At 40.0% G+C, this 27,262-nt stretch overlaps 1 protein-coding gene across 2 annotated transcripts in view; it reads left to right on the top strand.

Moving 5' to 3' along the window:
- Positions 1 to 23,338, top strand: part of EIF2AK3 (eukaryotic translation initiation factor 2 alpha kinase 3) — a 66,103-nt gene extending 42,765 nt beyond the window's left edge. For both annotated transcript variants that reach the window (XM_004742382.3, XM_045079125.1), the window contains 8 exons: positions 204 to 316; positions 3,562 to 3,684; positions 5,775 to 5,924; positions 7,045 to 7,822; positions 11,372 to 11,539; positions 17,731 to 17,832; positions 20,445 to 20,507; positions 22,116 to 23,338. In XM_004742382.3, coding sequence (XP_004742439.2) covers positions 204 to 316; positions 3,562 to 3,684; positions 5,775 to 5,924; positions 7,045 to 7,822; positions 11,372 to 11,539; positions 17,731 to 17,832; positions 20,445 to 20,507; positions 22,116 to 22,295 — 1,677 coding nt within the window. In that variant the 3' untranslated portion in view covers positions 22,296 to 23,338. The remainder of the gene's footprint in view (positions 1 to 203; positions 317 to 3,561; positions 3,685 to 5,774; positions 5,925 to 7,044; positions 7,823 to 11,371; positions 11,540 to 17,730; positions 17,833 to 20,444; positions 20,508 to 22,115) is intronic.
- Positions 23,339 to 27,262: the final 3,924 nt, after the last annotated feature.

Below are 27,262 nucleotides of genomic sequence, written 5' to 3'. Positions count from 1 at the left end.
CCTCTCTTCTCAACCTCTTCCCGTCTGGCCTTTACCCTCCCATTTCACTTCTCACTGACAAGGGAAATGCTGTATTCTGTGTGCTTATAATACTTTTCTTTTTGTCCCTGTTATTTATTTTTTAAATGTTATTTTATAGCTTAAGATTGTTAGCTAACTGCAGTTCAGTTTTGATAGTGATTTTTTTTCCCCCACCTTGTTAGCAAAGGAAGGAATCTGAAACTCAGTGCCAAACTGAAAGTAAATATGATTCTGTCAATGGAGAAGCTAAGGACAGTAGCTGGAATGACATAAAAAATTCTGGATATGTATCACGGTAAGAGTCTTGTCATATATAAAGTATGTACGTGTTTGCTACAGCTTCGGGTGACAGCTGCTTGAATCAAGGAAGAAATGACCTCTTGATCATCAAGATCTTGTTTAACTTTTCCTTTAATGTGTCAATATCCAGGGAAGTAAAACAAAGACTTAGCCCTGAAGTAACTTAAATTTATTCACAGTGATATGTATCCTAAGAGGTATAAAAATAGTGTTATAGAAGTTCAAAATTAAGTTCTTATTCAGATAACTTTATTATCAAAAGTGTATTGTGTACTGGGCTTGGTATGAACAGAACCAAATTATTATTGTGTTATTAGAGTGTGATTAAATCTCTATATGTTACTTAATCTTCAATTATTTATTTAGTCTTTATTCTGTCTAGATAAGAAGTAGAAAAATGGGGGGAAATACACCAGTAGGTCATTTTTAAATTAGAAGAGGGAGGTGAGTCACATAAAAAGTAGGCAATTCAAATAATTTGAAGGTAAAATAAAAGTAGAGAATCTATTAGCATTGGTCAGGTTTTCATGCTTTGTGGTACAGGAAGTGGAGCTGTGTTTCCCTTTTCATATTACATGGTTTACTCCTACATTTTCCCTTTGTTTTTATATATTTTCCCTTTGTTTTGATATCATACTTAGTCCTTGGTGATATGGGGACAAGGAAGAGATACAGAACCTTACTGCTTAATATCTAGGGTAATGGTTTTATGACAGAAAAGATTGAAAATTACAGTGAAAAAATGTGTGATACTTAGATGATGTGTAGACATAATTTATCTAAGCTGCATTCATACTGTATTATCACAAGCTGAGAATTGACTGTAATCCATTTGTTTTGGCTACAAGTTTCCCAGAGCAGAATTTACCAGGTGACTAAGAAATGGCAAAGGATTTAGTACCCTTTCTGATAAAGATGCTGTGACTAATTATTATGTCAGTGGCCGGCAACAGCAGCAGGCAGAGAGAGGGAGAAACTAGGGACCTGACAGCTCTCACGCGGTAATCCGCCACGGAAGCCATTCACGGGTCATTCAGCATTTTATTCAGCATTTACTCTGAACATCCGAGTGCAGCACTTTCATTTCTGGCTTTGGGAGAAATAAAAAGACTGGGCCTGTGCCAGAGGGGCTTAAAGTCTATGAGGGAAGATAATACTGGACTAAACAAACAGCTAAAAAAAGCGGCAAACTAAGTGACTTAGGCACTGGTTGTAATGATTCAAGAGGGCATCGTACGTGAGGTCACATTTTCATTGAACCTTAAATTGTGAGTTAAGGAAGAGTTAGGGAAAGACAGGGAGGAGTAGGTGGAGTGAATAAACTTACATCTGTAAGGCTCTTGTGAGGAGAACTGGAATAATGTACTCTGCAATTGAATTCAATTTAGTTTTCCTTTCACTTTATTCAGTGTGGCGAGTACAGCTGATTGTTTTTCAAATCCAGGTGGCTCTATGCTAATGCCTAATGTTTATTGAATGCCTGCTATATGGTGGGCATCATAAAGAACCTGAGCTCTGGGTTCAGTCATGAATTCAAGTCTGAACTTGGTCATTGTGAGTTGGGACCTTCGACAAGATGATACTTCATTTTATAGAGTCTATAATCATATATAAGATATCTCTCTTTTTAGAAGACGTATTCATTTTCTTTAATATAGGACAATAATGCAATTGGCCCTGCAGGAGTAGGATGTGAATTTCATGAGCTATGTAGTTGGGGAGATGGATCTGTACCGAAGTGCCTTGACTAGCTATTTTTAGGGACGCAGATTATCGTTCTTCATTCTCTGTGAAGGTAATTGGCCCACAGAGGATTGGGATCGATTGCCTCTCCTCAGCTCTGTGCTGTAACCAGCTGAGCCAACTACTAAATGAATGAGTGTGCAAATCCTAAAGTAATAAACTTAGCCTTTTGAGAGACAATAAAGATAATCGAATTCAACTCTCCCCCATATGGCTGGAAGAACAACTTCTAGAGCATGCATGCGTTCATTTATTTTTTCATATATTATCTGACTGAGATTTGTTAGACCTTCCACTTGACAGGTAAGGCCAAGTTCTGGAAGTACAAAAAGAAGTATGAATGCCTTCCTGCACTCAAGGCCCCCACAATACAGAGGCAGCAGGGAGAGCGAGCTTTCCACAAATAGCTGTAAGCTATTGAGATTATGTTTAAATAGTTCAAAAAACTATGTGCAAAGTGCTATGAGAACATTGAGACAGGTCTAGGAAGGTTCCAGAATAAAGGGAAAACAGAGGTTCATTAAGTACTAAGAAATAGGCCATCTCAGTAGAGCATCTCAGAAGCAAAAGCCCCAAAGCTGGGAGAGAGCCTGGTACAATCGGCTGGAATCTGGAGCGCCGAGTGAAGAAGTCAGGTGCGGAAGGGAGATGCGGCTACAATGTGTGTGTCAGCCTGTAAGTCACAGATGCGGAGTTAGCTTCTGTCTGAATTCCTCTGGTGGTGAGCACACTGACTCTTGAAGCCACCCAGCTGATTCCACACAGCTTTGGTTACTAGAAAGATTTCTGGCTAAAAGAAAAAAACAATACTTAATAGGATTGATTACATTTTTTTAATAGAATTTATAGAGACTGACATAAAATTAAACTGTGCTTTTTCTTTTTTTTTTTTTTAAGATTTATTTATTTATTTGAGAAAGAGTGTGCACGCAACAGAAGGCAGTGAGGAGTGGGGGGACAGACAGAGGGAGAGAAAGAGAGAGAGAGAGTCCTCAAGCAGATTCCCCACTGAATGCAAAGCCTGACATGAGCTTGATCCCAGGACCCTGAGATCAGCACCTGAGCCAAAGCCAGGAGCAGGATGCTTAACTGACTGAGCCATCCAGATGCCCCTAAGCTGTGTTTTTCTAATTGAGTGCAGAATGCGACAGAAGGCAGAAGTTTAGAGAAGGAAGGGTAGAATATTTTGGTAGGTGATGGAAAGTGCTGGACAGGTTAGAACAGTAGTACAGTTGCTGTAAAAACAAGTGATTAATAAGCAATTCCCAATAAACAGTAGCTTTTTTATTTTTTATAAATTTCCTAGAAAGAAGTTAGAATAGGTTTGCTTCATTTATTTAAACAGAAGAGCAAAGAATGCTAGTAGTCGAATTTAAACTACAATCTATTAAAATAAGCTTTATGAGACTTACTGAGTCTATGTACTCTTTATATAGCTATCATAAAGTAAGATTGAACTATTACCTTATGAAATTTCCTTTTTTTTTTTTTTTTAAGCTATCTAACAGATTTTGAACCAGTTCAGTGCTTGGGTCGTGGTGGATTTGGAGTCGTCTTTGAAGCCAGAAACAAAGTAGATGACTGCAATTATGCTATCAAGAGAATCCGCCTCCCCAACAGGTAAGGGAGGGTGTTGTCAGTGGACTTGCAACTTGCGCCATATTGCTCATCTCATAGGCAATATGTCCTTCTTGCTATAGTCTGTACATATAGAAAACATTGTTTCTGACCTTCTGAACCTTAGCTTCTAAGCGCCACCAAGTAACCAGCCGTCGAAAAGGGGTGATGTATTTAGATTGCTTTGCCTTGACTTAAAAAAATATGCCCTTGTTTTTGATTCTTAAACACTCAGGACTTTTCCAAAGTGGATTATGATGACTCTCATATTTACTATGTAGCACCATTTAAAAATAACCCATGTATTGTGGAAAATAGGGAAAAATATTAAAAATCTTCTGTGTCTTCTCTTCCTAGTAATGCTCACTATTACCATTTTTGGGTATTTCCTTTTATTTTTTTCTGATCATAAATTTACCTAGTTAGTAGCATAGTTAACAATACAGTACAGCTTAATCTGTTGCTTCCTTTATTGTATCCTTGGCAATTTCCATGCCAGCAATAGGCTAAGAGTATACATGCTGAAATAAACTGAAAGTATTTTATGGCTGGATAATAGTACAGTTGATATATGGGAAATATTTTGTTTAGCTGTTTCTTATTGTTAAATATTTGTGTTTCAAATTTGTTGCAGTTAAAAACAACTTTGTAGTGTCCATCTTTTATATAAATTTTTGACCACATCTGTTTTCATAGGATAGATTCCTAGAAGTAGCATTTCTAACTCAGAACTGTTTCATGCTTAAGATGATGGGCTTTGAGTAATCCATTCTCCATCTATTTTAGAAAGCTCCTGTTGATTTTTTTAAAAGATTTTTTATTTATTTATTTGAGAGAGAGGGAGGGAGAGAGAACAAGAGCAGGGGGAAGGGGCAGAGGGAGAGGTAGAAGCATACTCCCCACTAAGCAGGGAACCTGATATGGGGCTCAGTCTCAGGACCCTGATCATGACCTGAGCCGAAGGCAAACACTTAACTGACTGAGCCACCCAGGCGCCCGTAAGTTCCTATTGATTCTTGATTAAATGTGCACTGATTGCTTTGTTGTCTTTGTAACTGGTAATCAGTCTGTCCAACAGGGACACAAGCCTGGGAGGATTTTATGTACTAATTCTCCTTGGGACTAATTCTTTTCCTTGGTATATAATTTTTGAGTACTTTAAGTATCCATATATGCAGGCACCACGTAGGATATGAAATTAAGCAAAGTTTTTGCCTCCAAGAACGAATGACTCTTTGAGGCTTTTGAATATATATGCAAACAACTGCAGTGCAACAATGGTTGTGACCTGGGGGCTTAGGATAGTAAATAGCTTCTCTTGAAAAAGTGCAGATGTAACTGAAATTGAAGGAGGCACGCTTTTTGGAGGTAATGACATTTGTGCTGGGTATTGAAGAGTAGGCTGTCACTCACACGACAGAGTGTAGCAGAGGGATGGCACTACACAAAATGACCTAACAAAGGCTCAAGGAAAAGCACTTGAAGGTGATATAGAGAAGAGTTAGTGGGATCCCTAGAAATGTGAGATTAGATCTACCAGAAAAATTATCAAAGCAGAAAATCAAATCTGGGTGCTTTTCTAACTAGACTTCATTGCCTGTGATATTCAGTATTTGAGGCTTGCTTTGAACAAATAAACATGCTAGTACAGGTTTTTTGGATGGCAATATGCACCAGTTACATATGTACCAAGTAGGGTTATTCTCCATCCTCCTGAGCTGTCCTCCTGAGCTCTCTTTTCTGAATAGTTCACTTATACCTATTCATCCCCCTATTGAATTGACAAACATTAAGAAGTGGTCTTTATATCTTTAATGGTCTGTAGTCATTCATTTTTAGTCATCCAGGAAAGTTTTTTTGAATGAAGCAATGTGTTCATAGCACTTATATCTATAAAAAGAAAAAAAAATCCTAAAATACATGTTTTTAAAACTTAACTGTATGGCTTTTTAGAATTGTGCCACTAGGGCTAAGTCATCTGTTTCTAGTTTTAGATTCAAGAGAGAATTTTATTTTCTTATCTCTCACCAAAAATATGATTACTTTTTCCAGTAAGAGTGACCTTCGGTGTTGTCTTTTTCTCTGTATTTCAGGGAGTTGGCTCGGGAAAAGGTAATGCGGGAAGTTAAAGCCTTAGCCAAGCTTGACCATCCAGGGATTGTTAGGTATTTCAATGCTTGGTTGGAAGCCCCACCAGAAAAGTGGCAAGAAAAAATGGATGAAATTTGGCTGAAAGATGAAAGGTAACTTGGTTAGACATAGACTTAAAATCTAGTACTTTTTTTGAAGCTAGTTTTTTTGCTTATGTGAACAAAATTCATCTCTATAACTAGAGAAGAGTTTAGCTTATTTGTTTTAAGAAAAAAATGCTGTTCTCTGTCATGTTTTGGAACATTCTAGAGGCACTTGTTAATTGAAAAGTTTACTTAAAATGAAGAAAAGTTTATATTTTAGACTATGAATTTTAAAAATTATTTGTAGATAGGGCTGTATGAATTGTAATTTGCTAAGGGATTTACAGTGGCTTTTCTCTTTAAGAGGTTCTGTCTGCTTTTGTCACCATTTTTTTATTTTCGATTTTCAGTTTCTCAGTAGTTAACAGTGTACAACTCCTTTAAAACTATTAAACTAATTTAAAGCAAACAGTCTTGAAACACTGCATCAAAAACTAATGATATATTTTATGGTGACTACCTTGACACAATTAAAAAAAAAAAAACTAGTTTAAAGCTATTTGCAGTTAAAAATACTTAAAGATAATGCCCATATTAAGTATGCTCTGCTATAGGAAGGAAGGCTCTTTTAAAAATGAGTAAATGAGAACAGAGAGGAAGCAGGCTGCATATAGGCTGTTTACCAAATAATTGGCAGTAAAATTCCTGCCTAAAATACGGAACACAGCCCTAGACCCACATGTAGTAACTTGTCCAGATGAAATTTACAGACTCAGTCAGTAACCAAACCATGGAAGATCCAAGTGAGGTGGCCCAATGGCTGAGGGCCCTGGTCACTACTGCCCTAATTCAGACAAGGGCTTCGGAACTGTGGCCCCTGAGGAGTCCTTTCCTTGGCTGTCTCTCAGGGCTTTGTGTTTTGCATAAATGCTCTGGCTGCTCTGGCATGACAGTCCCACGTAACTGTTTCAAGTCTAAAATTAAGCTTTCCAGTTGAAATTTTTTAGAAGCAATGAAAGGCATATAATGTTCTTTGTCTCCCATAGTATGTTTTTTATTTCTTCTGTGTGTTGTATGTCATTTGGTACTGGCTTTCATATAGATAAAGCTTTTGGAATAAAGATTGTGGTTCAGATCATTTAATCAGCACATATGTCCTCTCTTCCCTTTGTGTCTGTCCCACCTTCAGCACAGACTGGCCACTCAGCTCTCCTAGTCCAATGGATGCCCCATCAGTTAAGATACGCCGAATGGATCCTTTCTCTACAAAGGAACATATTGAAATCATAGCTCCTTCTTCACAAAGGAGGTCTTTTTCAGTAGGGATTTCCTGTGGCCAGACGAGTTCTTCCGAGAGCCAGTTCTCTCCGCTGGAATTTTTAGGAACGGACCACGGGGACAGCAGTGAGTCCGCGGATGCCGCGTGCAACCTCCGGGACAGCTGCCTTACGGACTGCGACGCGGGAGATGGTACTCTGGATGGCCATGACGAGGGTCACTCCTTCGAACTGTGTCCTTCTGGAACTTCTCCTTATGAAAGGTCAGGGGAAAGAACATCCTCTTCTATAGTATTTGAAGATTCTGGCTGTGATAACGCGTCCAGTAAAGAAGAACTCAGAACGAAGCGACTGCATCTGAGCAACCACTGCACTAATAAACTAACTGCCCTCCAGCCTTCCAGTAGCCAGTCTTCTTCTGAACCTGCGTTCTCTGTTTCTCCTCCCAGACCCACCACTTTAAGTTTAGATCTCACTAAAAACACCGCAGAAAAACTCCAGCCCAGTTCCCCGAAGGTGTATCTTTACATTCAGATGCAGCTCTGCAGAAAGGAAAACCTCAAAGACTGGCTGAACAGCCGGTGCACCCTAGAGGAGAGGGAAAGAAGCGTGTGTCTGCTCATCTTCCTGCAGATCGCGGAGGCGGTGGAGTTTCTGCACAGTAAAGGGCTCATGCACAGGGACCTCAAGGTCTGTACTCGTGGAACATCACCCAAGGGGTTCGCTCTGACCCTCTGTGATTGAGAGCAGTACTTTCGGTAGTTGTCAGATTTTAACCGAAGGGCCCTGAAGAGCAGAGGAGAGGAAGGGTATCAGAGAGGGGAGCAGAGGCCCCGGGGAACCTGCTGCAGAAGGAAGTCTTGTGGTTTGAAACCTTCAGGCAGAGCATGTCTTCTCTCCTGTGATGGGTTCCCCGTCCTCCAGCTAAAAAAGACAAAGCCACCATGAACAGCAGATAGACTGTTTTTCCTAAGACTTTGGGTAACCCTGACTTAAGTTCCCGAGGGCGCCAAGGTAGCGTGGTGAAGGGGACCCAAGTGGAAGGAGACACATAGTTTCCTTCAATAGCCAGCTCTGAACTGGAGCAAATCGCCAGGCTTTTTGCCCCTATTCTTGAACTATTTAGGCCCTGGGGAAGGGCATGCGAAGCTGGATGGAGAAAGAAAGCAAATAGCCAGGTTACTGTTTGCAGCTCTAAAGCCTTTTATTCTATTTTCAGTATATACAATATTGAATATTGTGGCAATGTGATATGCTAAATTATATAAGATTCTTACTAAAATACTCAGTATTTCCTGGGTATGTGTTTCTGAAACAATTATATGGAACTCTGACTTGACTAATTTCTGCCGTATTTCATATGCTCATAGTGATCATCAGTAAATGTACAGTGAATATATAAGTACTTTTCCGATGGAAGCAGCTTAAATTATTGAAGTATTTTCAATTTTGTTTCATGTAACCAAAAACTTTGTTTCAGGCACCAAAGTAGCTACTTGGACATTGATTTCTCATATCAGCTGTACATCTTCTAACCCTTGAGTTTGGAATAAGGGGGACAAGAATTAGAATTAGTTCCTATTTTCCAGAGTAACTGTTATTGAATTATTATATAATTACTGTGCTTCTGTGATTTTGATGTGGACCTAAACTGACTGACAGGTATTATTCTGCACTGAAGGAAAGGTTCAGAGATGATTTCTTTTGGTTGGAAAAGAGAACACAACTGACTTCCAGAAAGCCAGATACTAACATGAGAGGGTGCTAGCTATATGACTATAGTAAACATTTATCATTTGGTGAGAAACTATTAACTGATTTACACATTCATTTTGCGCTTAGCCCTTACTATACATACAAAATGCCAAGTTGAAAGACAATGGAATTATGTTTTCACTGATAATGAGTATCCTTCTGCTGATTTTATAAAGTTAATGAGCTATTAGTGAATATTTGTCAAATGCTACAACATTGTCTTTACAGATTTTTTTCTGTGTTTGTCTCTGCACCAAAAAAATTCTAGGAAGAAAATTAATTTTCCCCTAGTTTTTCTAGGAACCAAAAAGTCTGATTTTTTTTAAAGATACATTATTTTTAACAATTTCTGGGGTACCAGAAAAATTACCTCCAAGATTTCTGTTCCCAGTTTGAATAGCTCTGCATTCTGTTCACTCTGACCCAAGTCTCCGAGCTCCATGTAAAACCTTCTGGCCCTCCCCCGTTTTGTACCTTGTTGATCGTTGTCATTGGCACTTTCCCGCCTCTGATTCTCCAGGTCCTTCCAGTCTCTTCCCTTCACTCTAGCTGGGCTTCACGCTGGGCTTTTCACAGTTCCTTAAGTACGTTGAGTCCTCATAGAGCCTGGTATTTCTTATTTAAATTCTCATCACACTTGTATTATTTATCCTTCAGTTCTGTGTTTCTGTGTTTATTTTGTTCCCCTGTTACATTCCTGTCAAAATGCCTGACATAGTCTATATACTCATATCATTTTATTTGAATAAAATGCAGCCCAAAGGAAATTTATTGGTCCATATAACTCAGCTGTCCAGGATCCTTTATCTAGGATCAGGTGATGAAGCCGGAAGCTGTCCCCTGTCCCATCACTGTCTCTTGTTTCCATTTTCAGGCATGCTCTCCCTTCACTGGCCTAGGATAGCTGCCAGCATTCTCAGGACTACACATTACAAGTTTCTAGAGGTGGTTGGGTAGATAGGTATGGAGAGAAAAGGGAATGGGAAAAAAGTATCTCTCTCCCCCAGTATCAATCAGAAGTCCTGGGTTTCCTTCTAATTGCTAAGCCAAGGATACATACCCACCTCTAAATCAGTCTCCTGGCCAGGGGATGGAATCGTGCTGATTGACTTCTCTAACCTCTGGATGTAACCTCGGGATAACGTCCAGCTGAAGCATGAGGTTGCTGCACAGTTGGGGAAAAGGGAGTTCTCAAAGTCAAGTCAGGGTATTTCTGGTGGAAGCACAGGGGGTAGATGCTGGAGAACCTCCCCACACCCAAAAATATCTATTACGGTGTTTAGTAACTAACAACTGACACCAGAAGGTAGGGGAGAGGAGGGAATGTGAAATTTAAGGCATCACAGTCTGTGTTTTCTCTCACATAAGATCATCTGTGGGAGAGCAGGAGGTTATTACTATAGATTTTGGTTATATGCAATAACTTAATTGCTTCAAAGCCAGCACTATAGAATTGTATTTTGGAGTTCGGGAATAAAATGGTTTTTGTCTGGCAGTATTTGAAGCCAGATGAAATTCAGTTTCATGAGCTGAATGGCTCTCGTTTTTCTTTATTTTAAGAGCTCTGAATGGTGTTTATGTTAGCCACAGTTAGAGTAGGTGCTGAAGGAAAGATGATCTATTTCACGCAGGGAGGTTTGAGGGCCCATGAGAAATCTGGCTGGATATGTCATATAAACAGTTACATATGAGAGTGTAGAACTCTGGACAGGTCTGGGAGTGTAGGTAAGCATACGGGTATAAAAGAGGCAGCACAAGATTGTAGTGAGGAGCTCTTATTCCCCTTGGTAGCCTACTTCCCACCCTCAGACACAAACAAAAGGCCAGTTTGTTTCATTCATTCATCAAATAGAAGTGATGGCTACCGTAGGGCAAGGACTTCACTGAATGCTCGTTCTGTGGCAGTGAACCAGAAGTCTTTTTCTTCTGGAGCCAGACCACTTGGGTTCGAATCCTGCTCTACCACTTGCTAGGTGGATACCCTTGGACACTTTAACTTCTCTGGGCCTCAGTTTTCACAGCTGTAAAATGAGGGTCTAAGAGACTAATAGGGTTGTAAGTATTACATGAATTAAACTAGTAAACTGCTTAAAACAGCTCATGGCACATTACAAGTGCTCTGTATGCATTTACTATTATTACTACTATTATATCATGGTTTCGGTTATAGACATAAAGAGCTTGCCAAAGGAGAGTGTAAAGAATACTGAGATTGATGACTGGGCCCCAGAGAATGTGAATCTGTAAGAGTTTAAATAGATGTTCAATAAATGTGCATTTCCTCTGCTACCCTTCCCTTTTCCTTACTCTAACAATACTTACTCAGCATTGAAGGATTGCTTTTATTTTCTAATTAGTCTGTTTAATGCTTGAGAACATCTGGTTTCTTGTTTTTCTCTTCTGTAGTTATTTCAGTTCTCTTTTTACTTTCTCTCCTTCTCCATGCACACCTATCATGCTTTTGTCTGTCTTATTTTTTTCCAGCCTTCCAATATATTCTTTACAGTGGACAATGTGGTCAAGGTTGGAGACTTTGGATTAGTGACCGAAATGGACCAGGACGAGGAAGAGCAGATGGTTCTGACCCCGATGCCAGCATATGCCAGACACACAGGACAAGTGGGGACCAAGCTGTATATGAGCCCAGAGCAGGCAAGTTTTTTTCTTTTCCTTCTGAATTAACAATGGATCTTTGGTAAGCATGGCTCCAAGCTAGATGTGCCCCATAAATCTCCATCCACATTCTTCTTAAAATACCCAGTAAGATAAAATCTGAAAATTATGAAAATTGGTAGTAGGGTTCATAGGTAGCACAGCTAGGGTGCAATTTCTAGAGCCTGAACTGGGGATGGATTAAGAAAAACACAGTGCATAAAACATGCACTCACCCCTGAACCAGAACCTGACAGCAACCCGAATTCCGAAAAAGACTTTGAATGCCTCTCTCCCAAATTTAACACCAATTCTTCTTGTAAACTATGTAGAAAAGAGCCAGCTAAAGCCAGAGGTCCTATACTGAGCTGCTCATTCCAATAATCACAAGCAACTTCTAGAATGTACCATGGCAGGAAATAGAGGTAGATGAGTTGGGATATGTTGCCTTGTGGGGACGCTTAGTCTCCAAAGGAAAAGTGCTGTGAACAGGACAGAGCCTGGAAGAGTGGTGGGAGCAGGGCATCCTGGGAGCATCAGAGAAGCATGCCCAGCCAGCTAATGATGTTCACAAGCTTATATATGTTTCTATGTTAGCGGTTCTCAAAACTTTTTGGTCTCCATACCTGTTTATACTTGTAAACATGATTGGGAATCCAAGAGTTTTTCATATGGGATTTCATCTATTGATATTTGCTTTAGGGGCACCTGGGTGACTCTGTGGGTTAAAGCCTCTGCCTTCGGCTCAGGTCATTATCCCAGGGTCCTGGGATCGAACCCTACATTGGGCTCTCTGCTCAGTGGGGAGCCTGCTTCCTCCTCTCTCTCTGCCTGTCTCTCCACCTACTTATGATCTCTATCTGTCAAACAAATAAATAAAATCTTTTTTTAAAAAAATTTGCTGTATTAGAGGATAAAATTGAGAATTTCATAAAAATTTTATTTATTAAAAATAATATTAAACCTATCACATCTTAAAGGTATTTTTATGAAAAATATTCTACAATATAAAAACAAATTAGCAAGAAGAGTGACATTTGTTTACGTTTTTTTAAAAAGATTTTATTTATTTATTTGACAGAGAGAGAGATCACAAGCAGGCAGAGAGACAGGCAGAGAGAGAGAAGGGGAAGCAGGCTCCCTGCCAAGCAGAGAGCCTGATCCGGGACTTGATCCCAGGACCCTGAGATCATGACCTGAGCCGAAGGCAGTGGCTTAACCCACTGAGCCACACAGGTGCCCACATTTGTTTACATTTTTATAAATCTCTTTAATCTCTCACTTAAAAGAGCTAATTCTCTGGGAGCCTAGGTGGTTCAGTCGGTTAAGCATCTACCTCTCATCTCAGCTCTGGTGTTGATCTCAGGGTCGAGTTCAAGCACCTCATTGGGCTCCACACTGGGCATGGACCCTACTTACAACAAGAACAGCAAAAAGAGCTAGATTCTCATATCGGCTTTTACATTTAATCTGTTGGTGTGTTATATTGGCTAAAGTAAATGAAGAAAAGCTGACCTCACACAGATAGATAGTTGGAAAGGGAGGAATATTTAATAGCATGTTCAGGTAATTTGGGTTGTCTTTGATAGTGCATCAAGACTCAGTAAGTGATAGTTTCTTAAAAGTTATTTGCCCAGGGAGCCTGGGTCGCTCAGTCAGTTAAGCATCTGCCTGCCTTCAGCTCAGGTCATGATCCCAGGGTCTTGGGATCAAGCCCCACATCTGGCTCCCTGCTTAGCAAGGAGTCTTCTTTTCCCTCTGCCTGCCACCGCCCCCTCACTTCTGCTCTCTTTCTCCATCAAATAAATAAATAAATAAATAAATAAATAAATAAAAGCTTCAAAAAAAAAAAAGTGATTTGCCGTGTGGAATCCAAAACACTATCACTATATTCTGTTACTTTAACATCCTTTGGTCTTTTTTGCATTGTGAATGGATCTCTCACCCTTGCACAATTTTGTAACATCGTGCATCGGTAACTTGAGAACTCTTGGTTCCCTAAGTTATGCAACTTTTCCAAAAATTGTCACAATTCATTATACAGTATTTAAAAAAAAAAGTCACTTTGATTAATATCACCACCAATCTCACCAGAAAGGCTTTAGGTATTAAGAAGCGGTCCGGTTCCCCATGACTTTTCCAAAATTCTGATTTCATGTCAAAGCTCAATTTTTATCATTGGCTACAAATACCGTTCAGTTTTCCTTGAAATACCATTCTCACTTTGTTCATCTTTAAGAAAATGTCTGCAGAGTATCCAAGTCAGAATAACCATAGTTCATCACCAATTGTTGCTTCAAGTCAAAATGGTGAACGAATGAGAAAAGTGACTGATTTAAATTGTAATTCCAACAATTGCACAGTTGCTTTGTTTTGAGACAAGCACTATGCTTGGATATGGAGCAGAAGAAATGCTTTATGAACACCTGCCATTTTGTCATGCAGAATATTATAAAGATGTATATCTAAGGGTCGAGATGTAATCAGATTAAGGATTTTTACTGCTTCAGCAAAGACATTTTGATTGAAACTGTCTTTTTTGTTGTTAACTGTCAGTATATAGCGTTGAAGCACCCTTACTAGTACTACAGTTTGGTGTTGCTGCCTTGCTTCCCGCTAAGGTTCCAGCAGCACCCATGTTAGCACACAGAAAGGATAAATCCTGCCTTGTATTATTATGAAATAGCCTTGACCCTGCAGACCTCCCGAAAAGATGTTAGGATTTTCAGGAATCTGTAGACCAAACTTTGAGAATCTATGGGTTAGATTATCTTTGGAAGGTTCTATCACAGACCAGTCATAGGAATTGCCTTTGAAAAGAAGGATTTTATTTTACTGTTATGCAATATCCTTTTTTACTCTTTGAGTTTTTACATTATCCAAGTGTTTATTCTTTCTGTTTAATGTTTTTTTAATTAAAAAAATTTTAGATGCACTTACCAGATTTGTGAGACTCAAAACATGATGTTTGTGGGAGCACATTTTCAAAATGAAAGTTCTGTTTACAAATGTGTTCTTTGAGAAATAGGGTTTGTAGTGGAAATTTCAAAATTAATAATAAATGGATATTGTTCATATGTCAAGAGTCTTTACATACAAAATGAGGTTCTTTTGTGATAGATTTACTATTAAAATACAAAAACAAAAAGAATATAAAGAGCCCCATAGTTAGACATCTTGAATTGCAAAGCTAAAAGACAAATGATATAAGTATTGAGGTAGGAAAAGAAGGTTTTTTAGCTTTTTCCTATAGCACTCAGCGCTAGAAGACAATAAAGCAACATGTGTAATTTTGAAGAAAAAAATTCCTGCATGAATCTGGCCACAAAGCTACTCACGTCTGAAGAAATCAAGCATTATTAAATAGATAAGAGTTAAAAAGAATCTTTTAAGTAAAAAAAGCAGGTTCAGGAATAATGTGCATAGTATGCAACCTTTTGTGTAAAAGAGGAAAAGATAAATGTGTATTTTGCTTATGTTTATATAAAGGAACTCTGGGAGGATGTGCAAGTAACATGGTTTTGTGCAGAGGGGAAGTATCTGGTGGGGGTGGGAACTGGGCATTTGAGGCACAGGTGGGAGGGAAAAATACATGCTGCTTTGTGAACCAGGTGAATGTGTTACCTATTGAAAGTGAGTATAAGGGGCAGTTGGGTGGCTCAGTCAGTTGGGCATCTGCCTTCGGCTCAGGTCATGATCCCAGGGTCCTGGGATTGAGCCCCTCATCGGGCTCCCTGCTCAATGGAGAGCCTGGTTCTCCCTCTCCCTCTGCCTGCTTCTTTGCCTACCTGTGCTCTCTCTGTCTATCTCTCTGTCAAATAAATAAAATCTTTTTAAAAAGAAAGAACTGATACCAGTGGAATGATAAAGCCACATGATGGTAGATTTTAAGTGTCCTAAGTCAAAAAAGATACCCTCTGTAGCAAATCTACTTAAAGGGAAAAACCACAAGTAAATTTAGAAGTTAGCAAGGATACATGTAGCAGAGATTTCAATTTATGAGACTGTTATTAAACATAGTTGATCATTCACAACCAAAGGTATCCAGACTGGCTTAAGGAGGAAGAGAAAGCTGTTGGCCCCATAACTGAATCATCCCGGTCAAATGGTGTGACCAGGACTTGGTGAAAGGAGAAATTAAAACTGTATGAAATGTGAAAATACTATAAATATATGTTTCTGTGCATAGGAAGAAAAGATCAGAATGAAGAGCCAGAAAATGTCAGCAGCCACTGCTTCTGTGTAGGAGGCTTTGAAAGATATTTTGGACTTGTCTGTATTTTCCAATTTTTCTACATAGGCACAGATCAGAATTAACACTAATATGCTTTTAATAGTATGATTTTATTTTTTCCTAATTATTCAAGAGGCTGGAAGTACACCTTTACACTCTTAAGTATTATGAAAATGGGAATGACTAAATAAAAGGCCTCTTGAGTGCCTGGGTGGCTCAGTGGGTTAGGCCGCTGCCTTCGGCTCGGGTCATGATCTGAGGGTCCTGGGATGGAGTCCTCATTGCATCATCGGGCTCTCTGCTCAGCGGGGAGCCTGCTCCCCCCATCTCCTCTCTGCCTCCCTCTCTGCCTACTTGTGATCTCTCTCTGTCAAATAAATAAATAAAATTTTATAAAATAAAATACTTCTCATTATGTATAATCTATTCTCTATGTAAGAAATATAGAAATGTGTAAAGAAAAAAATAAAAATCCCTTACTTAAAAACATCTCTAAAACATTACCAGTCATCATTAGTTCTTTCTAGTATACGTATACACATCTTACAACATGTGTTTACACATACCTTATTTTGGAAAACAAAATTGGGATTCTAGTCCAGAAAACTTTGGATATTAAAATCAAGCCTTTCCTATCATGTTTTTAGAGAATAGTTTTTGGTGTGCAGTATTCTCTCTTTTGAGGAATGTATTCAACATTTGATTTGGACATTTTTAGTTACTTACAAACTTTGCCCTTAAGAGCGTCACCTAAATAACTCTCCCTATGTACTAATCTCTCTCCACTTTTCCACTACCTTTGGGCAGACGAGATTAAATAGGACTATTAAATGGAAGTCAGCGTTTATTGCCAAGTTGCTTTTCAGGAAGGTGTGTTAGTTTAGATTTTCCAAATACTGTATGAGGGTGTGCTTCTCACCATACCTCTGTAAGCTCTGTCTTTGAGCATATTTTTTAGAGGGGAAGGTCATGCCATTGATGTGCTCATTGAAACTTTGGATCTGATACTCTGTGCACACAGAGGTGGGCTGGCCGGCAGAAGGAGCCAGGGAGACAGGTGTCAACTACCCTTTAGACAGGAGGTGGCAGAGGTAGGAGGTGGAGGAGGGCTTGGAGTCCCCCCATTAAGAAATGCCTCTTTGGAGTGGTTTCAAAGTGATGCCCTTCTCTAACGTTTGCCAAATATGAAGTTCTGTGCCTAGGGTAATTTTCACAAATAAAAGAGTTCTTCTAAGTCCCAGGAGGTCACTTTTAATTTGAATGAGGCTTTGTTTAATAGAGTAGTTGGGCTGTAATTCTTCTGTTCATTTTAACAAGTAAGTTTTTATTGAGGTCTTTCTCTATACTTAGCCCAGTGCAGGATGATGGGAACACAAAAGAGGCAGTTCCTTCCCTCCAGGACTTTATAATCTGGTTGTGAACAATAAGAAATAGACACATGTAAAATACAACTAAGAATGCAAAGTAGTCCATAATTAAGTGCGTTAATGAGGGCTAACCACAGTTGATGAGTGGTTTGGAGTAATGAAGATTTTCTCATAAAAATGGGTGAGGTCTAAGATGATTAGAAATGAGAGATCTGCTTTAGATAGTGTTGGCTTTGAAAATCTTCACCTCGGGGGCAGTGGAGCAGCTTTTACTGGCTCCCACAAACTTTTTTTAGCATTGCAAGGCTCCAGGTTTCTGCGGGGCCTATTTTACTGATGCATATCTCTGAGCAGTACCTGGGCTTTCCTTCTGTAATGCTGAGTAGTTTAATTACTCTTGCTGTAGTGAGTTAAAGAAAAGAGGCTGCAGAGATCATTAACTCTTTGCTAACGTTTTTTTTACCTGAACAGTTACATCTAAACCCAGGAAGTAACTAGGTCAAACTTTGGGTTTCACTAATGCAGTGTTACCAATTTGTATGATCTGTCTTAATTTTTTTCTAATATTTCTTCTTTATGTGGTATTTCAGATTCATGGAAACAACTACTCTCATAAAGTGGACATCTTTTCTTTAGGCCTCATTCTGTTTGAATTGCTGTACCCATTCGGCACTCAGATGGAGAGAGTCAGGGTAAGTTCCGTCCCCCCATTCAAAACAGGTAGAAAAAGAAAATATTCTTAAATTTACAAAAGAAAGCGTTTTAAAAGAAGAGTTAGTCATTCTTAATACCAGCAGAGTAGTTCACTGCAAGTGGAAGAGTTCATGTGAGCATTATAGGGAGGGTTTGTAGACTGTTTGCTTCCATTTCAAGCTCAGTCTTCAAAAATCACTTGTTTGTTCCTTGTTGTCACTTCATACAAAATCCTGCACTCGGTAAATTTGTAATAAGTGCAAAGCGAGGGGAACCTCAGGGTAATGGGGCTGGAGAGGAAGTGACATGGTAGTCATTGGTCAGAAAAGAATTTTCTAGAAGGCAAGTGACCATACACTCATACACTTAAAAACTGACAAAATAAACATAATTAGTTGGGTTTTTTTTTTCTCTCAAAATAAACCATGACCATGGCTTTTGAGGAAGACTCCTGAAAGTCTTTTAAAAGGAGGCCAGTCACATTTACCCCATTGTTCACAGGTCACTCTCAACAGTTCTAACCTTTGTCCCAGGTATATATCTCCAATATTTTCAAAGTTTATGCGCTTATCACCCTTTCTGTATCAATTTTACTTCTTATTTGACTCCTGTCCATAGCAGAAGAGGATGTAGTTTTCATATAGAACTGAAGGGCTCATATGTTCTAACCAAAGGGATCTACCAGGTGCTCCATCCAATAAATGGGGAAAAAAAGAAGAAAATTTAAAAACCAGAATGACTAAATATCAAAACATTCTAAAAGCTTCTAGAAGGATATGAAATGGGCCCAATATATGTAAAATATCAGAATCATACAGCATCAAAATTTATGTAGTTATAAGTGCATCAAAGAACCCTATCAAGAAAATAAAAATACAACATACAGAATGGGAAAAACATTCATGAACCACATATCTGATAAAGCCTAGTAACCCAGAACATAAAAAGAACTATTATGACTCAACAAAAAGACAAACAACCCAATTAAAAAATGATCAAAGGACTTAACTAGACATTTCTCCCAAGAAGATACACAAATGGCCAGTAAGCACATCATTATTCATTAGGGAAATACAAATCAAAACCACAATGAGATGCTACTTCACAGCGTTTAGGACAGCTGTAACGAAACAAAACCCGAAAAGAAGTAGTGTTGGCAAGGACGCAGAAAATTGGAAGCCCCATATATTGCCGGTACGAATGTAAAATGGTACAGCTGCTATGGAAGCAGTTCGACTGTTACTTAGAAAATCAAACATGGAGGGCCCCTGGGTGGCTCAGTCAGTTAAGCGTCTGCCTTCAACTCACGCCATGATCTCAGGGCCCTGGGATCGAGCTCCGCATTGGGTTCCCTGCCCAGCGGGGGAGTCTGATTCTCCCTCTGCCTCTGCCCCTCCCCAAAACTCATGCTGTTGAAGAGCTGGTGCCTCATTCTTTGACATGAGATCTTTGGAACTGTTTTGTTTTCCCTTCTGGAAGCTCTTAAGCTCTTAGGGCTCTCCCTTTATCAGCGCTGTTATGACATTTAGTCCTTTCATTGGTCTCCCCCTCCCCATTTATTGTACTTAAACAGGTAGGTCCCTTCAGTTAGAAGATGTGACTCTCCGCTTTTAATAAATTTCTTGTGTTAGTTTTTGATAAATTCTTCTCCACTTTTTCTGTTTTATTTTTCTGGAACCCTGACTTAATCCTATAAATGCCTAATCTTTTTTTCTCCTACTTCCCATTTGTTTGTCTCTCTATGTACTGTTCTTTGCAAGAGTTCCTTAATTTATTCCAATTTCCTAATTTTGTATTTTAACAATCCAGTTTTAATGTCCAAGATTGTTCCTTTTTATAACATTTCATTCTTTTTACATGGATTCAGTATTTTCTCTGAGAATCTCAGTTATGTGTATTTATATGCTTTAAGTATTGTCTCTTTCTTCTGGAACATAAAGAGAATGATAATATGTATGAAGATTTCCTAATGAACTTTCAAAAGCTTAGTTTTATACTCAGTAATTAGCACAATTGATTTGAGGTGTGTGTCTGTGTCTGTGTCTATGTCTGTGTCTATGTGTGTGTGTGTTTAACTCAAAAAAGAAGAAGAAGAAGAAAAAGAGGGGTACCTGGCTGGTTCAGTTAGAAGAACATGTGAGTCTTGATCTTAGGATCATGAGTTTGAGTTCCATGTTGGGGAGAGAGATTATTTAAAAAAGAGAGAGAGAGAGAAAGAGGAAGAAAGCATATACTCTTTCATATACAATACAAAGAGGCTAGATACTAATAGAAAAAATTACTCACTTAAGGGCACAAATTGTATACTCATGAATAAGTTTTTTTTTTTTTACACAAATCAGTCCATTCTCAGTTAAAATCCAGGCATCAGTATAATATGTACAATTCAAGCATAATTATATATGAAGTGTTTTCTGGATTTTGATGATTTGGTGGCATGTAGATCTGTGCTCAGGATTATGAGGTCAGGAAAAGCTGTTGGTAAGTTTTCCATCTGTTTAATATTCAACCTTTCTTCTTCATCATTCCATTAGAGTATCAAAAAATAATTTTAAATAAATGGATCTACATACCAAAACATTTAAAAGTTAACACTTTTCTTTCTTTGTAGATCTTAACTGATGTAAGAAATCTCAAATTTCCACCACTGTTTACTCAGAAATATCCTCGTGAGGTTTGTATGATTCTAATCTTTCATTTTCTTGAGAATCAAATTTAGAACTTCAAGGATTCTTAGCAGTTAATTCATCAGTTTCCCATTTTACAAATGAGGAAGCCGGAGGCGTAGGGAGGAGAAGGACCTGATCCCAAGAGCACGCAACTTGCTAAAATCACAGATGGGAACCCGGGCCCAGGGTCCTCGGCGGAGTCCTTGTCCTGGTGCTCTGTGGTCCCCGCTGGGTGATGTGTAGATTGTAGTATCCTTTTGCTTCAGTAAGGTTGAACTCCTAGCACATTCAGGGGAATTGAGCCGCTGCTGTGGCTATGCCACTGATTTCTCTATTTTAGTGAATTTGGGAAGGATCTTAAAAACAGGCTTCTTTCTTTACAAAGGAGGGGTTTTCACTACTGTCCATTGACTGGAGTTAAAGCGCTTGGAACAACGCAGTAAAATGGCTCAGAAGAGTAAATTAAACTGGTCTTGATGGCAAAAATTGTGTATAATGAGCCTTTGAAGTTTGTTTTTGTTACTTTTGTCATTTTTATTCTATAATATATTTGGTCCACAAACACATCATTTTAAAATTTACACATAGATCCATCCTGAATTTTTGTAAATAATTAAACTGAAGCAAGTTAGACTGCCTGTTAATTATCAAGTTGGGAACAGTCTAAATTTATCTTTCAGGATTATAAGTATAATAAAGGATTGCATTAGAAAAATGAACTTTATAGGGGCTCTCGGTTGGCTCAGTCAGTAGAGTGAGCGACTCTTGATCTCAGGGTTGTGAGTTTAAGTCCTCACTGGGTGTTGAGCCTACTTAAAAGAAAATAAAATATTTTTTAAGAAGTACTTTATAATACAGAGGTATACTAAGCTAAGATGAAATATATTTTATTAAAAATTACTTTGTTACATATTTTGCAAAACTGATGACTCAGTTTCCAAGGAGGCTTATAAGAATATATGTTACATTAAGAAGGGCTCAAAAAAAAAAACCCCCAAAAAATCAAGGAAAGAGGTTAAGTACTGATCTCTGTCTGGCATGATTATTTTTTTTTTTTTTTTTTTTAAAGATTTTATTTATTTATTTGACAGAGAGAAATTACCCACAAAAAATCAAGGAAAGAGGTTAAGTACTGATCTCTGTCTGGCATGATTATTTTTAATTAAAATTTTTATTGAGATAATTGTACATTCACATGATTATAGATTTGTTGTAAGTTATATAACACAGTTATAAGATAGAATTATTTTTAAAATCAGATTATGTCTGTGTTAAAAGGATATGATTTAAAACCGTTATATGTTAGAAAAAACAACCAATTACCACAAAATGGTCTATGTTTATTTGGAGCGGGGGTTGACAAACTATGTCCCACAGGCCAAATGCAGCCTGTTGTCTAATTTTATAAAGTTTCATTGGGACACAGCCGTACCCATTTGTTTACTTATTTTCTATGGCTGCTTTTGTACTTTAATGGCAAAGTTGAGAAGCTGCATCAGAAACTGGCCTGCAACTTAACACATTTAGAGAAAAACTGTTCTGACTCCTAATTTAGCAGACTATTTCATGGTCTAAACCTGGCCCTTCATTTCAAAACGCTTATTATATTTCAGTATGTGATGGTTCAAGACATGCTCTCTCCATCCCCCATGGAACGGCCAGAAGCTACCACCATCATTGAAAATGCTGTATTTGAAGACTTGGAGCTTCCAGGAAAAACAGTACTCAGACAGAGGTCTCGCTCCATGAGTTCATCAGGAACAAAACATTCAAGACAGTCCAGCAGCTCCTAGAGCCCTTTGCCCAGCAATTAGCCTTAACTTACGCTCGCACCCCTAGCAGGTGACACAGAATACTGTCCGGGGAATGTGGCTCTCCAAAATTGTGAACTTGAAAATTTTGTTCTTTGCTCAATTTTATTTTGGACTACTTTTTCTAAGTCATATTTAAACTGGATTTGGGGGCATGACCTAATTTGAGCCAACTCTGAACTGCTGAACTCCAAGGGAGGGCTATCCATAAATCATATGTGGTCCTTTTTCTTCAGTGGTCTCTTGAAACTGGCTGGCCAAGCTTGATAGCCCTGACCTTTGCCTGGGGAGATAGAAACAATCCCTGAAACAAAAAAAGAGAATTAAAAGGGAAATATTTTTATAGCACAGAAGAAAGTTCCTACATGTGGTAACTACATTGTTCTAGAAATACGCTTTCTAGAGGCAAGATGATGATTTTGAAATCATCTTTTTGAAATTATGATTTTGGAACTAATTTCCAAAAAAGCTGACTCCATGTTTGTCCTGGTATGTAAAGGAAGAAAGAATCTGCACTATTTTGGAGGACGAGAAACAAATTGTATAATGGTTTATGTCCATAGCTAGTTTTATAGTGATATTTGCAGCATTAAATAACTTTATTCCTTAGATGGTTCTAGGGAGAATTGAAGACCTTTTTTGTACTTTTACCTCCAATAAAGGGAAAATGAAGCTTTTTGTGTAAATTGGCCAAAAGTTTGGTTTGGGGAAGTAAAAAGCCGTAGTAAGACATGAATCATATATTACAACTAACTTCTTCAATTATGAACTTTTTAAACCTAATGAAATCTTAAATGTTTATGTGTAATCCTGTAGGTACTTTCCCAAAACTGATCATAGATAACAGTTTCATCCTCTAACTTGCTAACATGTTTTTATTTTTCACTGTAAATATGTTTATTTTTTATTTATAAAAATTCTGAACTCAATCCATTTGGGTTGGTGGTGTACAGAGCACACATAAGTGCATTAAGTATTGTGACTTCTTTCAAGTCTAAATGATTTAATAAAACTTTAAAAAAATATTTATAGTTGATGCTTATTTTGGGGGAATTAGCCCCAAGTGGTAGTTTTTCAAATTTACAAAACGGGATCACGGGTCTCGGAAGGGTCATAACCCTACTTTCAAGAAAACTTTTCCTCACCTATTCCAAGCAGATGTGCCTTCTCTGTTCTTTCCCCAAGACTTAACAAAACCCAGTCTTTTTCAAAAGTCACTGGATTCATAACCAGGAGATGTTTGCTTGGTGCCTGTTCTATGCCCCGAACTGGGGACAGAAAGAGGACCCCGCCCCGAAGGGAGACCTTGCAGAAACCAAGGCTGGGACAATGCCAGCTGTGCTGACGTCACAGCATGTCTGGCACATCCCCCGTGGAGGCATGTGGCCTAATGGGCCGGCGAGGCACTCACCAGCCCGACACAACTTTTCGAGACGAAAATGCACGATGACTACCATTTTACACACAAGTCACGCCTGCCCTGCAACAGTCATGAGCAGTGTGTAAGCTGGAAAAATACGTCACAGGTGTCTGTGCCTTCTACTCAGAACCTGCTTTGCAGGTACAGATTGGACGTGGTCTTCCCGCCGGTGTTCCACTTGGCTCCTGGCCAGCCCATCTCCCTCTCTCTTCATCTCATGGTCAGCCTCAGGTCCCATTACCCCTTTCCTCTTGACTCTGGGAAGGGACCAATCACTCTCTTCCCAGCCTGCCCCTCTCGGTCCCAGCTGCAGGCTCTCTCAGTCACAACCCTGAAGCTGGCTGTGGCAGGTGTCATTATTACCCTTCTGGTGAAACTCGGGTCCCAGAAAGGATGCTACGATGCGCCCAGGACCACAAAGCCAGAGCAGAACTGGGACCCAAACACAGATATTCCAGTTTCCAGTCAGGGTTTTGCCTACTCTCTTGCACCAAGCTATCTAAGGATTTGCAAATTTCTTCTATGACAAAATCTGCCTCCCCCTTTTTTAAGATTTATTTATTTTATTTTCTAGAGAATGTGAGCAGGGGGAGGGGCAGAGGGAGAAGGAGAGAGAGAATGTCAAGCCAACCCCCGCTGAGCCTGAAGCCCAAGGCAGGACGCCATTTCACGACCTGAGCCAAAACCTACTAAAGTCAGCCGCTTCACCTCAACTTGACAGAGCCACCCAGGCATCCCAGGCCTACTTTCATTTTAATTCTGTGTGCACCTTTGCTGGCTACCAGCAGGAAAGCAGGCATGGGAAATGGAGGGGCTGGGCCAACGGGCCCTAGCAGGTCCTCAGCGTAGCTAGGACAGAGTCCCCTGCATTCTCCCCCAGAACCCTGTCTCCTGACTCCACACCTTTCGGGTTGTTGCTTTTTAGGTACTTTTCCGAGCCCCCTTGCCTCCACATTTGCCTCTTCTTCTAGCACATTGTGCTTAATAACACTTACCATCAGTCGGCTGCAGATGAGCCTGTCCTCTGGTGCAGATCAGCCTTCTTACTAGCAAAGGCCCTGGAGGGTAGGGGCGCACCTTCTGTCACCCCGACATGTAGCCTAAAGCTTCGTTGCCTGATGATAAAGCCCAGGGGGTGAATTCAGAGAACATCTAGCTGCAGCCCTCGGAAAGTGATCAGATGAGGAAGGAAAGAAATGTACCAGTTACTGCAATAAAAATTTGGCAAAAATGCGGGAAAAGAGAGTTGAACAATCCTAATGCTAAAAACACAAGTCTCACACCCTGGAAGTCTCCTAAAGGAATGAAGCCTTAGGCTTTAATTTAAATGAGAGGAACAATAATAGCCTGGGACACTTGGCACAATGGGGCTCTGCCTGATAGGGGGCCCCCTTTGGCTCCTTCCTCAGCTGTCACTGTGGGGCTTGGCATCCAGCACCTCCAGCCAGGTCCACAGGGGGTGGAATGCGGTGGGAGAGCCCCGCAGGCCTACTGACAGGCTGCCAGGAGAAAGCACCCGCACAGCTTCCAGCTTCCAGGCTCCACCTTCGTGGAAGGAGACAGTACTGAAGAGAGTGCTGGTCCCAAGGTCGGGAGGACCGTGAGAACTTTGAAAGTCAGCTACCCACTCTGCCCTCTGCCTCCCAGAGGTAGGCTGAGAAGCAGACATTAATGATACTGGGGGTGGTTTTCTTTTTTCATATTGTTTCTCACACGTAACTTTTCTCTGGATGCGTTTGCACCAAAAGTAATTCTATTTCTATAAGAACGTGGACATGGAACAAGTTTCCAATCTAACCACGAGCCATAGAGGGACTTGGTCCTTCTCCTGGAAAAGTCAAGGACTAAGCAGAAAATGCTGGATATTTTCTGGTCCATCTCTGAGGACAGTTTGCTCCTTCCATAGCTAAATTTATGAGGCACTGCTTAAGGACACTTCCTTATCCAGATTCTACTCATGCAACTAAGGTAGCTGCCCCCAGGGGGCTCCTCTTCTCACACACACACACACACACACACACACCCCAAATAGGTGAGGTCTGAGATAAAACAAACATTCTCTCACCTGTAAAGGCATTCCCCTCCTCCAAACAGACAACACATTATGAAAACAACACAACGTGGATCCACAGGTGACTGACAAAAACCTACCAAATACGATAAAATTCAACCACATTATGTCTCATGATGCTTTTGCCATAAGCGGGTTTTAAATTCAAGTGACAAGCGACTTAAAACAATAAACATGGGGCAATATGTGCCCGACTGCTTCCAACAAGTCTTGGCATCCCTAAGCCCTCCCTGAGCACCCCCCCTTTTGGGGAGCCGCAGAGGCTCACTAAGAAAAGATGGAGGAAGGCAGCAGGAACAGCCCAGAGGAAAAGGCTTGTGAGGAAGGGGAGGAAGAAGAGAGCTCTCTGTGGTGGGAGTGGAGAGAATAGATGATTTTGAGGATCATTTTTGAGACAGAAAAGCCAAGACCCTGGCAGTAACTGAACACAGGTCAAGGAGAAGCTGGCTCCCCGATTTAGGGTGCAAGACCTTGGATAGAATCCAGAAGAACGAGGGTGGGCACAGAGGTGCACTTTGAAATATGACGAGTTTCCCAGGACTCCGCGGTAAAAACCTGGGGCTTTATTCTGGAGGAAACCAGAAGTCATCGCAAGTTGCTGAGCTGAAAAAGGACATCATGATATCAGAAGATTGCCAGAATTACTGTGGCAATGAGGAAGCGGATTGACTGGAGGGAGAATTAGCTGGAGTCGGTGAACCAGCGAGATAAGAGGCCCCGGAGCCAGGTCAGTGGGAGCGGAGAGATGTCCTTTGTCCAGCCATACCGGTGGCGCTGGCCCCCAACAGCCCAGAGGAGGATCCTTTGCCACTGCTCTGAAATATTGCATCCTGAAGGATTTCTCCAAAGGGGGTGCTTCAGGGCATGGCTCGCCATCTGCCTCCATCTGAAAGGACATGTGCTTTTAAAGAGCACCCAGAGAACATTGTCAGGTTGGCAGCAACTTTGGGATTGGTTCCTGTCCTGCTAGGAGCAAGAATGCGGGCGGGAAGAGGAGAAAGAACAGTGTCATTTGCTGGCACAGGGCTCAGGGGCCCCCAGGAGGACTCTGGGAAAATGTTCACTATCCAGAAAGGTCACACATCTGCCCAGAGGCAGGAAGAGCGTTTGATACTGAGAAGGAATGAAGCGGAAAAGATGTTCTCTGTCTCCATTTAAAGAAATACTCAGGATCATGGCCACATAAGTAAGGATACGATACATTCATACTATGGATATATACAGACGAGTCAGCAGCGTAAGTGGAATTATGAACATTCTATTAAGCAGATGAATGACAAATCTGCAGGTGGCAGAGAGGTGGGAGTGGCAGGAGTGCTACCAAATCTAACAGCCTCTGTATCAGAGTAAAGGAAGTATTTCCATAGGCATAAACTTTAGAAGTATGCGCACCTTCCGCAATGCCACCCTGGTTAACTTCAGGGCGTGGGGGTTGGAGGAGGGGGGAGGGGAGATTAT

The sequence above is a fragment of the Mustela putorius genome, unplaced genomic scaffold (genome assembly GCF_011764305.1).
Source record: "Mustela putorius furo isolate JIRA1106 unplaced genomic scaffold, ASM1176430v1.1 tig00000281_pilon_pilon_pilon, whole genome shotgun sequence".
NCBI lineage: Eukaryota > Metazoa > Chordata > Mammalia > Carnivora > Mustelidae > Mustela > Mustela putorius.
The sequence above is the reverse complement of the archived record's forward strand: the minus strand, read 5'-3'. Positions and strand labels throughout refer to the sequence as shown.